This window comes from Quercus robur, chromosome 2 (assembly GCF_932294415.1).
Source record: "Quercus robur chromosome 2, dhQueRobu3.1, whole genome shotgun sequence".
In the NCBI taxonomy this organism is placed as follows: domain Eukaryota; kingdom Viridiplantae; phylum Streptophyta; class Magnoliopsida; order Fagales; family Fagaceae; genus Quercus; species Quercus robur.
This window is the reverse complement of record NC_065535.1, coordinates 58,968,178-58,984,134: the sequence shown is the minus strand read 5'-3', so window position 1 is coordinate 58,984,134 and position 15,957 is coordinate 58,968,178. Positions and strand designations below refer to the sequence as shown.

Below are 15,957 nucleotides of genomic sequence, written 5' to 3'. Positions count from 1 at the left end.
GTTTCCTTCACTGCCTTATTGCTAACTGCAAAACTACTAGGTGTCGTTCTCTTTTCATCTTGTTCAGCCTCCCTGTCGTTTAATCTCTGAGTGCTTTGCTGCTGTGTTACTTCAACAATTTTGAAATGTATAAATTAAAATTTTTCATGTCATGATAAAGATAAGAGAAGTGTTATGTCAATAACATTTTTACAACAAATTATAGGTAATAAGTTGGTATTCCTTCTAATTCGAACCTAATACTATTTTTATTTATTTATTGTAAAAGTGTTATAGATATAACATTTTTTTAAAAGTAAAATAGCTCAATAAATTTTTTTTTTTTCAAAAAACTTTGAAATTTTAACACCAGAATAATACAATTCTCAAAATTTTCAACTAAAAACTGTAAATTTTGCAATTCGTTTTTGTGGGGCCAGAGAATTTGTGACCCAAGCCCACTATACATTAGGGCCCAAGGCCTGCGCCGAGGAGATACGTTGCCGAGGACATGAAGCGAAAGTCCAAATGACTTAGAAATGCAGCCGAGGACGATCCTGTCCTCGGCATCCCAAAACCTAGAAGGGAAGAACGACACACCATCAAAGGCAGCCCCCAAAGCGCTCCCAGAAGAAAAGACGAGTACAATAGAACTCGCACGGGGTACAGTGTAGGAGCGGTTCAAGGAAAAGCTATCACCTTCGCATTAAATACGCCCACAAACGTCCTGGCCGCATTGATGAGAAAAGACCCCTGAACAGTGTGGCTTCGATTATTGCAACTAACAGAAAGTGGGGGAAGGCAGCTGATGGGATAAGCACTTGAGTAATTACCTGCCTGATCAACAAATGGAAGGTCAGGATCAACTGAGAGAGGCTATATAATGTAAGAATTCATTCCCGGAAAAAAGGGGGGGGGGGAAGAAAAACAAGAGCATTATGTATCGTTTCTTGGACCCTTGTAATCTAGTATAAAAGGAATAATAAGAACATTAAGTTCCTGGGACCAAGGCCAAGAACTAGAGCCTCCCAGGCCGTGCCGAGGAGAAAGTCTTCTTGGGCAAGCACAGTTCACCTCTGTACGATCATCACAAACACCATGACTAACGGTTGTCCGTTCACCAAGACCTAGTTTTTTAGCCCACTCTCTACAAATTTTATTGTTTGGGCCTTTAACGTTCGAACCCAATACACCAATTTGGGGTCGTTACAAATTGAGTCCTTACAGTTTCCTATTACAGTTGTAAAATTTTACTTAATTTCATATATATAATGGAATTGATAAAATTCTTAATGAAATTTAATGAGATAATTGTTCCCATAGATCTAGATTATATCCTTTGTTTGCTTGAAATTGAAAGGTAAATTAATATATTTCCAAGAGGTACAGTTGTCCTTATGCAGAAAGGGTGGTAAATCTGTCTTTCCAGGGATTATTTTAATGTACGGATAGAGGAGGTGTGGAGGTAAGAAGACTGTGCGTGACAACTGACAGTGTATTGTTTGCGATTGAAGGCACGTTGTTCACGGAACAAATTGTTTTTATTTATACAATTTTGGCAACGTGCGCAATAATAGCCTTTCTTTTTTGTCTCTTTCATATAATGTAAGTGGTGTAAAGCCATACAAGTGGAGTGAATTCTTTTCACAAAATTTCTTCACAAATCAACAAGGCATAGGCATGTAAATGTAACTTAGATTCGTTTAGATATAATTTATTTTTCTAAAAATTGAAAATACTTTAATAAAATAATTTTTAAATATGTAAATAGTATTAAGGGACTCATTTTTAATATTTTTTTTAATAAAGTGGTTATAGGTCCCGTAAACAGTATATAAACAATGCGTGAACAGTGATGAACGTGCTATTTGTCTCCAAAAAGCAGAAACCGGGTGAATCAAAAAAAAAAAAAAAAAAAAAAACACACAAACACAAAACGCTGAATCCAAACACTCAATTAGGGTCTCAGTTGCTGAAAACTGAAAATACGGTAGTAAATTTTTTTAAAATGCGTGAATAATACTATGGGACCCAATTTTAAAGTTGTTTTTTTGGAAAAAAAAAAAGTACTTGCGGGTCCTGTGAACAATGCACGGGACCCACCAAATTAAGTTGGACGCGCAAAGCGTTATCCAAACGTACACTTAGGGTATGTTTGAATACCGCTTATTTTACTAAAAACTGAAAATACTATAGCAAAAATAATTTTTAAAAGTGTGAATAGTGCTATGAGACTCATTTTTAATGAAAATTTTGTTGAAAAAAGTGGTTTTTGGATCCCGTGAAAAGTGCACGGGACTTACTGGAAAAGCTGAAACGCGCTTCTAAAAAAAAAAATGCAGACGTATATGCAAACACACAGCTTATCAGCTGTATCTAAATGGGTACTTAATCTAGTATTGGGATGTCCTTTAATTGGGTTAATAGAGAAGCTAAACGATACTCATGCATTAGCCAAATTGTTATAGCAATTCTGTCTTTGATAAAGTCTTTTTATTGAGCAAAATAATAATAATAATAATAATAATAATAATTTACAAGAAGTTAGTGTCTCTTTGTGCACAACTTTTGCTTTTAACTCTTTTTTGTTTAGTTTTTTAAAATCTGATTTTTTTTTTCATTTTTTTTCAATGTATAAATATATTTTAATCCACTTACAGAAAAGAAAAAAAAAAAAAAAAGATTTCAAATGCACAATATTATTTACCAATATATTTTTTACTACAATTTTATCATAGTTTTGATGTGACAAAATATGAGTGGTTAGCCATCATTTTTTCGTAAACTCACAATTTTTTTGAGCAATCACACTCACAACTAAAACATTATTTATGATGCCGAAAAATCACCAGTGAGCCACACAGTTCTCGCGCACTCGAAACAACATCTGCACAACAAAAAGAGAAGACCTAATAGAGAGCATTGGTGTGGTGCTGGCCAAGTACCCTTTGAAGGTCAAGTTAGAATTTTTTACAACACTAGAGTGCCAGAGTCAAGGTAAATTATGCGTACCTTGATCTGCGAGGGTCTCGAGTTTTTATAGTAGTAGAGGGTTGACATCCTCTCCTTAAATTAGAAGTCTTTTCCTTATAGGAGTTTTCATAAGCATATTTAGCGGAATCATTTCATTGTAGGAGTCCTTTTGATTAGCACTAAACGTGAAGCGCAAGATATTTCCTTATATACGCAAACGTAGAGACCAAGCAAGGCCACGTTAGGGTCGTTAGCTTCGCCTACTCCCTTCAGCTTTGTTAGTGTCAGCTACCTATCTTCGTTGCCTAAGGTCCTCCCGTAGTCTATGAGGCGCACTTCGTGGCCTCCCTAATGTCGTCCCTTGCCAATGGATCCTGACAAATTTATTTGGAGAGTCATTTTATACTTTCATAAGGGTGAGTATTACTATTACCACTACAGTTTTACCCTCATCAATTACAGTTGTGACAAAAAAAGGGTTGTGTACTAGATTCTGTATTGCTGCATAACCTGATATGATGGTCGGGCCTCACACATGTGATGGATTTTCTAGTATTCCACATGGGAGATTCCATTTCACGCGTTACGCATGGAACCAACTATTTCTCGACATAGGGTATGGTCCACAGCCCATCTCGAACAAAGTGGAAAAAAAAAAAATGAATGGCCCATATCCCATTTGCAAAAACCGACCCAACAAATCAAGTTCATGTCTAGCTAGTTACGTGGAATCTCAAAGAGATGTGACACACTACTCCCTATAGTTAAACAAGCTAGGTTTGATCTATACATATCTTCCATGACACAATAATTACCTTAGTCATGATTAGGGTTGAGTGAGTTTACCCATCACAAGTGCAATATCTTTGCATTTTTCATAACTATTGATATGTTTTATTGTAATTTTTGTATAATAAAAATAGTATCAAAGACTACAAATATTTATCAAATCAATTTAATCTAAATTTTTAGGGATTGATTAAAATTTATTGCTGAATTCCTTGATTTGCATAGGACTAAATTGAGGACCAACTAGAATAAAAAATGACAGATAAAAAAAAAAGTGAAGACAACATATAGGCAATGACATTAAGACAAGATTTCTAGGTTTTTTTTTTTTTTTTTTTTTTTTTTTTTTGCGTGAGAAGATGATTTTTAGGTACTTTGTTATAATACTTGAGTGACACATATGGAAGCCAAAATAAAGCACTAAAAGTAATTGTTGTGTTCTTTACATGAGGGAATAATTGGAGTCTGACTACACTCAAACCAAAAGGGGCCATGGCATGAGGGAATAATTGTGAATGAGTGTATATTACAAACTAGTTGGAGATTGTTGGATAGTTTGTATATCTAAATAGGTTTTAATTCAAATTTGATCTCACTTTGGTGGTGGAAGAATATTGTTTGATCTTACATTGGAAGTGAAAGAGTGTTATTATTTAAAAGAGATAAAGAGTGTAGGAAACAAAAGAGAACAAACTGGAAAATGCATTTGTTGTGGTTTCGTTAGATTTTTAGTAGGTTCATCGAAATTCAGTTGACCGAGAAGCTAACGAGAATTTAGCAAAACTTTCTTGTCCGGTGATTTTTAAGTATTCTTATTAGAAGCTCGTTCAACTAAATTTTAGGCAAGATATGCATAATTGCCTTTTCTACAAACTTTATCACCAAGAGTTAAACCAGTAGATATCTAAAATGTTTGTGAATGAGGGGAGATTGTTTCTTACTGTTTTTTAATAGTAATAACATTTTATTGTGACTTTTCAGGAATTAAATATATTATTTAAATTCTCGTTATTAAGGGAAGATTGATTTCTCTTATGAAATCAGGAAATTTCAAAAACATTAGAAATCCCATGAGTCTCTTGAAAATTGCTACATGTAGTTGTGCGTTTGGCTCAGTTTAAAAAACCAGCTTATTTTACTATTAAACTTATTTTTTCTACTATTCATGGGTCTCATTATATTTTTTGGTACTATTCATGAGTTCCACTGTACTATTTCAACTAACTTTTACCTTTATCTACAGTATTTTTATCAAAAAGTTTTTAATTTCAGCAAAATAAGCAAATTTCAAACAGTTTTCAGTTTCAATAAAATTGGTTGTATTTTGATTTTTGGGGACAAATTTACAGTAATCCATTAGTAACTCCTACGTAGAGATAAAATTGTCCTAGGAGGCTAGAACATAGATTTTGATCCTGCATTTGATCCATTAAAGTTTTCTTTATTTCCTCATTAATCTCACTTTTTTTTCTTTCATTGCAGATGTGTTCGCCGTTAACTTAAAAAACCAATTTTTTTTATTATTTAGTTTATTTTTGTTATCATTCATAGGTCTTATTGTACTTTTTGATTGATACTGTTTATGGGTCTCATTGTACTATTTTAGCTACATCTCAATTTTATTTACAATAATTTCAGCAAAAAATTTTTATTTTTAGCTAAATAACCTGTTCTCAAATGGACTCTATGTATACCTTTCTCTTCAAGCACTGGATTGAATTTCCTCCCATCAACCTAAAGCCATTTGATTCCCAAGTCCTTCACAAGGTCAACCTTGTTTGGAGATAGCTCTTCTTCTTCTTTTTTGTCCTTCATAGCCTCCTCTTCCTGGGACCTATCTAGACTCTAGAGGTCAAGAACAGCTTAGCTCCCATCCTAGTATCATGATTTAACGCATAAAGTAAAAGTAGTAAAAATTGATATGAAAGCTACCAATTGCTTGATACGAGAGTTACATTGCTGTATGTTTTTCAGAAAACAAACACAATTGCTCTAATCAAAGGGAGGACCACATGTATTATGGATATCCCATCTACTTCTCATTAATTAACGTCGTCAAGTACGTACAAACCTATTAAAAAGAAGAAAAAACAAAGACTTCCAAAAGTCAAGCAGAAATAAAGATCACAATAATTTCGCCAAGTACTTCATCTTTATTGGCCAGATTTAAAGATAAGAGTTGTTTGTACGACCGCAACCAATATCACAATATGTTTACAATGATTGACTTGTCAATCTATTATAAGTTAAATTAAAATTAAATAAAATAATAAAATAGTTTATCGGTATTTTACACAACCAGAAATAAGAGTCCAGTAAAAATATTATAAAATTTTGTTATGTACAAAAACTTTTTCACAAAATAATTCTGCCAAGGAAAAATTTATTCTGCAATTTTATTTAGAAGGCAAAAGTAGCATACAAGTATATGCATTATGCAGTAGGCCAAGAGTGCCTGTTAGCAAGGGAATAGGTGATGGAATCTCTCTCTCTCTCCGAGTTTTGAGTCTTTTGACCAATTTCAGAGAGAGAGAGAGAGAGAACGAAGTGATTTCACTGTAACTAAAGAGGAACAACGTGATAGTGGGATTTGATTGATTGATTTTTTTTTTTTTTTGTGTGGAATATTTGTAAAAGACTAAAAGTATATGATTAAAAATGTCTTATTTAAAAGTTTGATATTTAATGTGTCCTAAAGATAAAATTAGAGATTAAATTTTATAAGTATATATATGGTGTAAAAGTAAAATCTAAGTTTTACACCCTCTAATTCCAACATACCACATCACCATATCACATATTAAAAAATATGCATAACCACACACAATCAATTCTAATACCCATTTGAAAATCTTACCAAATTGAAAGTTTATTAAGATGTTATTAAGTGTGATATGATGTATTGAGTTTTAAGTAAACAAGGATTTACACCATATCCTTATTAAATTTGGACTCATAAAATTATATGGGGTTTTTATTTTTAATGTACTTTTTTCTAAAAAATTTCATTTTGGGTAAGCATTCCTTTTAAATGAAAGCATAATTTTTGTTGTGTTATAATGCATTGAACGAGACACATAAGTGATATATGATCATTTTTTTGACTGGATGCAAACCAAATTCTCTTGACTAAATATTTTAAAATATAATTGGAGAAAAAAAATACGAAGAAAAGGAGAGAAAATTACAATGCTTTTTACTTTTTAGAGCATATTGTTATATTATATAATTTTTTTTAATGAACGTGTTATATTATACAATACCCATTTGAAAATCCTACCAAATTGAAAGTTTATTAAGATGATATTAAGTGTGATATAATGTATTGAATTTTAAGAAAAAAATTGATATGATAAACTCTTATTGGACTGTGTAAACAAGGATTTACACCATATCATTATTAAATTTGGACTCATAAAATTATATGGGGTTTTTATTTTTAATATACTGTTTCCTAAAAATTTTCATTTTGGGTAAGCATTCCTTTTAAATGAAAGCATAATTTTTGCTGTGTTATAATGCATTGAACGAGACACATAAGTGATATATGATCAGTTTTTTTGACCGGATGCAAACCAAACTCTCTTGACTAAATATTTTAAAATATAATTGGGAAAAAAACAAAACAAAGAAAAGGAGAGAAAATTATAATGCTTATTACTTTTTAGAGCATATTGTTATATTATATAATTTTTTTGATGAACGTGTTATATTATAAAATTGTACCTTTAGATTCATTTTTAAAAAGAAAAAAGAAAAAAGAGTACCTTTGTACAAATTCATGAACGAAAATGATCATACTTAACTTCACGTCTAAAGTTCAAAACCCACTTGTGTCTTGTCCTTTACATATTTACTTATACAGCAGCTTTCGAGAATCCGAGTCAGCTCTAACAAAGACATACTTTCACATTTTATTTCAGAATCATGGAACATGCCAAGGCAATAATCTAAAAAAATCGGTTCATAACATCTTTTTTTCAATAAAGAGACCTACATTTCCCAACTAGAGAATTTTCAAAAAAAATAAAAATAGTACAGTGGAGTGGCCGATCACACATTTATTTTGCTAAAAGTACTGTAGATAAAGGTAAAAGTTAGCCGAAATAGTATAATGAAACTCATAAATAGTACCAAAAAGTGCAGTGGAGTTCATGTATAGTAGCAAAAATAAGCTGAATAGTAAAATAAGTTGGTTTTTTTAAGCTAGAGCCAAATGCACACTAAATTTGTAACTAAAATTTGTCCTATTAAAAATACCATAAGATGTCAGTTGATTTACAATATATTTGTTTTTCGTAAAAGCACTATCTTATTCACCATCTATCATATGACCTATTATGATAGTAAGTTGTGATTTGATTTAGGGCTGTCCAGATTGATCCGGTAACCCGACCCACCCGAAAAACCGACCGAAACCGACCCGAATCCGGCCGACCCGACTGCTCCGGCGGGTCGGCGGCGGATCTTCACCACCAGAAACCGATTCCGACGGATTGGTTTCGGTTTTCCTCCCCTAAAACCCGAAAAACCCGAACCGACCGAAAGATTTCTAGATTCCGGCCAAAATTTCCGGATCCCGGCAAATATTTCCAGTTTCCGGTGAGAATTTTCCAGAATCCGGCCAAAATTTCCAGATCCCGGCAAGAATTTCCAGTTTCCGGTGAGAATTTTCCAGAATCCGGCAAGAACTTTCCAGAATCCGGCGAAAAAACCCAGATTCCGGCTACATTTCCCTTAGATCCAGTGAGATTTTGACCGGATCTTGTGAAATCTCATCAAATCTAGTTAGATTTTCGCCGGATCTAAGGGAAATATCGCTGGAATCTGGAAAACTATCGCCGAAATATGGGTTTCTTCGCCGGATCTGTGTTTTTTTCACCGTTTTCTCGCCGTCTTCTCAGATCTACGACTCCGACCGACCCGCCCGCCATCCGTTCATAATCTAAACCGCCCCACCCAATTACTCAGGCGGTCGGCGGCGGGTGCATATTTTCCCCACCCGATTCCGGCGGGTCGGTTCCGGGTTGGGCACAAACCCGACCCGAACCGACCCGTGGACAGCCCAAATTTGATTAATATAATTTTTACACATACCGGTCTATGATGCAATTTTTATCATGCATCAATCAAAAGAAGTTACATTAATAATTGTAAAATTAGGAAATCTTTTGTCTATAGACTTATTGCGTAAACCATGTTAATTTCTCTATAAAGCTTAACAGCACTATTAGCAACAAAGCACCTTTATTAAGTCACTAGTGTATCCAGATTCCAGGCAAAACAAACCCCATTTAAAAATTGACATGCATGATAGTTTTTTTTTTTTTTTTTTGATGAACCTATGCATGCATGATAGTTAGCACGCCAAGAATCATACGTTTGCACCTGTGGCATCATGGTCAAATACAGATTATTCCATGCAATTACGCAAATCCTCTTTCTCAACTGAACCAGATAAAAAACAATTATGTGTAGAGAGAAAAACACCAAAATACCAAATCGGGTCAAACTTTGTTTCCAATAATTAATTAAGCACCTAAATAATTGTTATGGACTGTATTTAAAAGATCTGAGAAATCTTATCACTTCCACCTACCTTTCTTTCAGTCTAAATACTATATGGTAATATGGACATGAACCATATGGTCGTTGATTTGTAACTTGGCTGATCACTCTCTGAAATTGGTCGAAAATTTTGAACTTTTGTCACAACTTCATCATCATCTATAAGACCTCTTTAATCTTTAGGCTGAATCAGAACAAAAATCTGAAGTCAACAATAATGATTATCAGCGATTAACTTCATTCCAAGCAACAACCAGCACCAAACTAAGTACCCATTGCGTTTTCTAGTGGATCCCGTGTATTGTTCACGAAACTAATAAATCTCTTTTTTTCAACATAACTTTCATTAAAAATGGGTCCCACGGCACTATTCATATATTTAAAAATTATTTTGCTATAGTGTTTTCAATTTTCAGCAAAATAAACGGTATCTAAACAGACCCTAAGATACTTAATTTGTTTCTTCTTAAAAAAAAAAAAAACTAAGTAAGATACTTTTGTTTAGCAGCCGAGAGATGATATCATCATAAATTACGTAATTAGTGGGCGTATTAAATTATTAATCCTTTAAGAAAATGGTAACAATCAATTTTATTTTAATGTATTATATACTTTCTGAATGATGAAACTAGAATATTATAACGCTTTGTTGTCAATGCAGTAACTTCATATAAACAATTTTGAAACGAGAAAAAAAAAATTGTTATTTCATTTTTTATACTTACTTAAAATCAAATTAGTTAAATTTTTATTAGAGTTCAATATAAATATGAAGAAAGATTATTTATCTCACTGTTTTTGTTGAGTATACCTAATCTTTTTGTTTTGATTCTTTTCTCTAATTAATTCAATTCAAATCATTTGATATTTATTAAGAATGTAAGGAGTGGAAGACATATATTCCAACAACTCTAATTTGAAAATATTTTTCTGTGAGATGTTCATCCAAAAATAGATTTTAGTAATTTTATTAACAAATTAATATTGTTAATTGAGTGATAAATGAGGTACAAACTTAGGATGGGCAAAGAATTTAAACATATGGATATGCCTAATTTATAACTAACTTCCCTTTGCATTCAAGTATTAGAACTCCTTTCCCTCTCCTCTCCTGGTGTGTATATTTATTTTTCAAAAAAAAAGAAAAAAAAAGTGATACTCGTTTGCAATCGCCCAAAAAAAAAAAAAAGTGAGTCTTTTGTCGTGGAGTAAATTTATTAACTTTGAGAGAACAAATCCAATTTGCCCCAAATTTCAAGAGAAGAAGGAAAGTTATAATTTGTCCTTATAACATTAAAGTGATTTCCTTGAAATTAGTGGAAAATTATTTGTAAATTACTGAAAGGAGCCACAATGTTGATTTTATTTTTTTTTAATTATAATTTGATAATTATTTCGAGAGTGAAGAGGTAAATCTCATGGTTTTAAAAACCGGACCGGACCGGTCGGTCCGACCGGTTCAATCGGGAACCGGTTATTAATCCGGTCCGGTTATGATTAAAAACCGAAAAATAACAAAAAATCGGAATGTACTGAAAACCGGATGGTTGAACCGTAAAACCGGAACCGGTATGATTGAACCGGTTATTGGCAACTCTGTCTTTACGCTACTGACGAGAGCTTAACACTGGGACCGCGTTGCTAGGTTCTCAGCCTAACTGGGACAGCGTTGGTAGGTGGGTGGCACCATTGATTCATTGACATTTGCAAACTGGGATTGAAGGCATGAACACAAAGAGGAAGATGTTGAAATTTGAAAGCTTGAACAGAGAGGTAGAGGCTGAAAGCGTGAAACTTGAAAGCTTGAATAGAGAGAGTGTATTTAGACTTTAGAGCACTAGCATTGAAAAATGCTAACGCCATATTTAGGTCCTTTTTAGCATTTTATGGTTCAAAATGTGCTGCATCAAAGGATACTAAACACAGGAATTGTAAAAAATATATATATATTTTAATCAACCCATAATTTCTCTCTCCTCCCATAAATTCTGTAATCTTCTCTCTCTTCATTCTCTCTTTCTCATCTGCTCTCTCCGTTCTCTTCATTCTCTCTTTCTCATCGGCTCATCTGCTCTTCAAGCACCGGTCACCGCTCCGTTCTCTTCATTCTCTCAAGCACCGGTCACCGCTCCGTTCTCTTCATTCTCTCTTTCTCATCGGCTCATCTGCTCTTCAAGCACCGGTCACCGCTCATCTGCTCTTTCCTCTTTCAAACCCAAACATCATCCATCTCTTTCTCATCTGCTTTTTTTTTTTTTTTTGGCTATGACCGGGGCTTAAAAAAAGTGGTGGGTATGGCTGAGGTGAGTTGTGGGTCACGGAGATCGGAGTGGGTCATGGCGTGGGTCAAGGAGATCGGAGATCGGAGATCGGAGTGGGTTTTTGGCTGTGACCGGTGTTTTTGGTTGTGGTTTTTGGTTGTTTTTGGTTGTGGTTTTTGGTTGTTGTTGTGGTTTTTGTGCTTAAAGGGGTTGTGGGTCGTGGTTGGGTCCGGGGTTTGGGTCTTGGTTGGGTCGTGGGTGGGTTGTGGGTCCGGTGTTTGGGTCGTGGGTGACGGTGTGGGTGTGGTGGTTGTGGTTTTTGGCTGTGACCGGTGTTTTTGGGGCTGGTTTTTGGTTGTTTTTGGCTTGGGTCCGGTGTTTTTGGTTGTGGTTTTTTGAATGGGTTTGCTCCGGTGGGTTTCAAATTGGCGGTGTGGTTTCTGATCAGTGGCTTAGGTGGTGGGTGTGGTGGCCGTTGTTGGCTCTGGTTTGATGGATTGTGTGTGTGGCTGTGTGTGGCTTTGTTGATGGGTCTCTGTGTGTGGGGTTCTATGAGATGAACCAATGCTAGAGGTTGAGGGAGGCTGAGGAAAAAAAAAAAAAAAAAAAAAAACGGTTGGAAAGCCTAGGAAAGTGGAACTGAAAAAAAATATTGGTTAAAAAAAAATAATAAAAAAAGATTAAAGAATAATATTTTAATAAGAATAGAGTTTTAGGATGTGGGAGGCATTGTAAAATGGGATGGTATAAGTAATAAAGTGGCTTTTTGGGATGGTATAATAGTATAGCATAGCATTGAGAACTAGGAAGACGTGGCTTGGGTGGTGGGTGTGGTGGCCGTTGTTGGCTCTGGTTTGATGGATTGTGTGTGTGTGGCTTTGTTGATGGGTCTCTGTGTGTGGGGTTCTGTGAGATGAACCAATGCTAGAGGTTGAGGGAGGCTGAGGAAAAAAAAAAAAAAAAAAAACGGTTGGAAAGCCTAGGAAAGTGGAACTGAAAAAAAATATTGGTTAAAAAGAAATAATAAAAAAAGATTAAAGAATAATATTTTAATAAGAATAGAGTTTTAGGATGTGAGAGGTATTGTAAAATGGAATGGTATAAGTAATAAAGTGGCTTTTTGAAATGGTATAATAGTATAGCATAGCATTGAGAACTAGGAAGACGTGGGTACTAGGAACTAGGAAGACGTGATATAGAAAAAAAAATTCTTTTAATAAAATATTGGAAGACGTGGGAAACATAAAAATGACTGACAGTGGCTGCCTTTTTTTTATAGTGCCAACGGCAAAAGGCTGGCTTCTTGAGTTTTGGGTTTCTAAATCCACAAGTTTCTAAATTTTTTAGTCATTTTTTACTCTTCCAGCGTGACCATCATTACCATTCCTTATTTAATGTTTTCTTGTCTTGTCTCAATCTTTTCTTTCCCTTTATTTTTTTTATAATTATATAGAAAACTTATAAGTTCATTAGTTAGGTAATTAGTTACTTTTTTTATTTTATTTTTTTGGTTGAATCTAAACTAATTAGTTACTATTATCATTTATAAAGATGCATAACATATTATATGAACTTTCACCAAAAATTAAATTTTATAAACATTCAAGTAATATATATATATATATATATTATTAGATTCAGTCCACCACCCTACGGGTAACTTTTATATTTAATTATTCTTTCAATTATTAATAGTTAATGAATTATAGAGCATTATAGTTTACAAAGTATTTTAGTTTACATGTGTATTCATAAATTATTAATTAGTTTTAGTATAAAAAATTATTATTTATTTATATAATTTAAAAAATTATTAATTAAATTATTTATGACGTCACTGGTTTGACCATCGGTCAAACCCCGGTCCGACCAGAAAACCGATAATCAGTCTCTTTTTCGGTTCTTTCACCGTACCGGTTTTTAAAACCATGACTAAATCTAAATCTTGATGTTTCTGTTTGAAACACTGTTTGAAACACATAGAGACGTCAGTTAAGCTACTAAACTTTTGGCCTTAAATTAAGGCAGATTTTAAGGCATATACAAAAGAGATATTATAGACATTGTAACATCAGGCAATCTCAATTAAGTTATGAATATGCAAGTAGTAACTTAAAACAACCATCAAACTGACACAAAATAATAAGTAACAATCCCAAATAACTTAATAATTACATCATTTTAATAAACCTGAAAGAAGCCAAATGACAGAATGACCCCCATGAAATTCAATCAAAGTCCAATGCAAGCCCAAGAGGTCAACTTTGTCATTTTCCAAAGACACCCATGAACACAAGGGCTATTTTCACTTCTTCCCCTTCCTACCAATGACCAACCCTTCAAAGCCTCAGCCCTCCTCCTCACTGACACAAATCACTCCTTGTAGTGCCATCAAGAGCTGAAATGACCATTATACCCTCAAACATTTCCAAAACAAAAATACAAAAGTAGAATTTGCTAGGGCACAACCTTACATTCCCACCTTCAATTCTAAAAATACATGAAAAAGCCTAAATTGAAAATTCCCACCCAATACAATAAATCTAAGAAAGGCACAAAATTTTTCACAAACTTCTTTTTATAAGGAGGTCTCTTAATCATTTCATAACAAAATGGCGTAATATTCTTCCAAATTATGAGTTATGATCCATAAGTTGTGAAAAATTTTGTGTTTTTAGAAAAATCCTAGATAAAAACCAAAATTTTAAAAATAATAAAAAGAAAAAAAAAAAGTCGGAAATGAATAGGTGGGACATTAAAAAAATGATTACTTTCCTCTAGAACTTAGAAGAGAGTTGAGCCTTTGCAGACGTAACTGTTGCTTAAACCTATTGATGAAGTCGTCAGCCTTAGCATCCACCTCTTCGTCGTACCCAAGCAACGCCGTTTCCCTCTTCTTTTCCAGCGTCGATTTCTCGCTCGCCGATTTCGTCATCTTCTCGCCCGGCTTTACCACAACACCACCAACCCTGTCGGACTTGCTCCTCCTCACCAAATGTTCATGATCCGGATCCGCAATTTCGTCTTCCGATTCGTCTGTGTCGGTTTCAGGTTCTGGAGTGGCCGAGTCGGACCTGTACAGAACGGATATAGACTTGAGCCGTTCGAGAAGGGAAGGAGTTCTGGCGATTTGGGTCCGAGGATCCGGGTTAACATGCTCTTCCGACTCGTCTGTGTCAGTTTCGGGTTCTGGAGTGGCCGAGTCGGACCGGTACAGAACGGATATAGACTTGAGCCGTTCGAGAAGGGAAGGAGTTCTGGCGATTTGGGTTGGAGGATCCAGGTTGACATGCTCGGGTTCGGAGTGCTGGAGGGTCGGATATTCGGAGAGCACCGGTGGTTCTGGGTTGTTGGGTTGGTCGAACTTGTAGAGCGAAAAGTTGAAGGAGCTGACTCGTTCTAACACAGAGGGTACTCGTACCAGTTGTTGATGTTGTTCTTGTTGGTGTGGTTTTCTGTGAGAGGTGAAACGGGAGGTGAGAAAGATGGTGATGATGGTGAGGTTGACGAAAACGAAAAGCGAAGAGGGTGTGAACCAGCTCGCCATGAAAGCCCACATAGTGCTCATCATCGCTCACTTCTTCTCTGCTTTGCTTTGGCCTTGGTTTTAACGCAGAGAGAAAGAGAGAGAGAGAAACACAGACAGAGACAGAGAAAGAGAAAGATTATTTTGGCAGAGAGGAACAAGAAAAATTATGAGAGCGCTTGGGGTTTTCTTTCAGCTAAAGGTAGAGAGCTATTTATTTATGTTTATAGTCCTGAGTCTCAAGGGTGATTTTTTTATGGGATTTCCTCACGCGTGAGTTTATAGCATGCATTAATAATTAACTGTATTTTATATTTTTTATATTCTATAAATTTTTTTATAAAATAGTTAATTAATATGTGTCCTAATCAGATTATTTTTATATTTATTTTATAATGTGACATGTGAGGTTCATTCTTCTATTTAATAACGTTGCAGGACAAGTTGATAAAGCTCTCAGCAAAAAGATCAAGATAAAAATAAAAATAAGGACAGATTGATAAAGCTGTATTCATTTATCATCAAATACGAGAAAGAGAGGGGTACTGTCTCTTGACTTAAACAGACCGTTACAGACGGAAAGTCTTTGGTTTCCCTAACAAAAAATGAGAATCAAAGTTTAACCTGTACAACAACATAAGGGACAGTGACCTTCTCAAAAATAACATATGGGACAGTGACGTTTTTTTTTTTTTTATAAGATTAACAAAGATGTTTTAAAAAATTATATAAAAATTAAAAAGACAGCAAAATCTATACCCTGTTTTATATTAGGTCTTAAGTTTTTAATAAGAGATAATTACAGTAAACTCACGTGTGATTAGGTCTATTTTCACTTTACTTATTTGTGATTCAATCATT

The 15,957-nt window shown here is 34.3% G+C and overlaps 1 protein-coding gene across 1 annotated transcript; it reads right to left on the bottom strand.

Annotated features, from left to right (window-relative positions):
- Positions 1–13,700: 13,700 nt before the first annotated feature.
- On the bottom strand, positions 13,701–15,329 carry LOC126714223 (pathogen-associated molecular patterns-induced protein A70-like). The gene has a single exon (XM_050414262.1). The coding sequence runs from the start codon at positions 15,139–15,141 to the stop codon at positions 14,338–14,340; it is 804 nt and encodes a 267-aa protein (XP_050270219.1). The 5' UTR covers positions 15,142–15,329; the 3' UTR covers positions 13,701–14,337.
- Positions 15,330–15,957: the final 628 nt, after the last annotated feature.

What these genes read in the sequence shown, in the direction of transcription:
- LOC126714223 (XM_050414262.1), bottom strand. Translation starts at nt 15,141, where the DNA reads ATGATGAGCACTATGTGGGCTTTCATGGCGAGCTGGTTCACACCCTCT.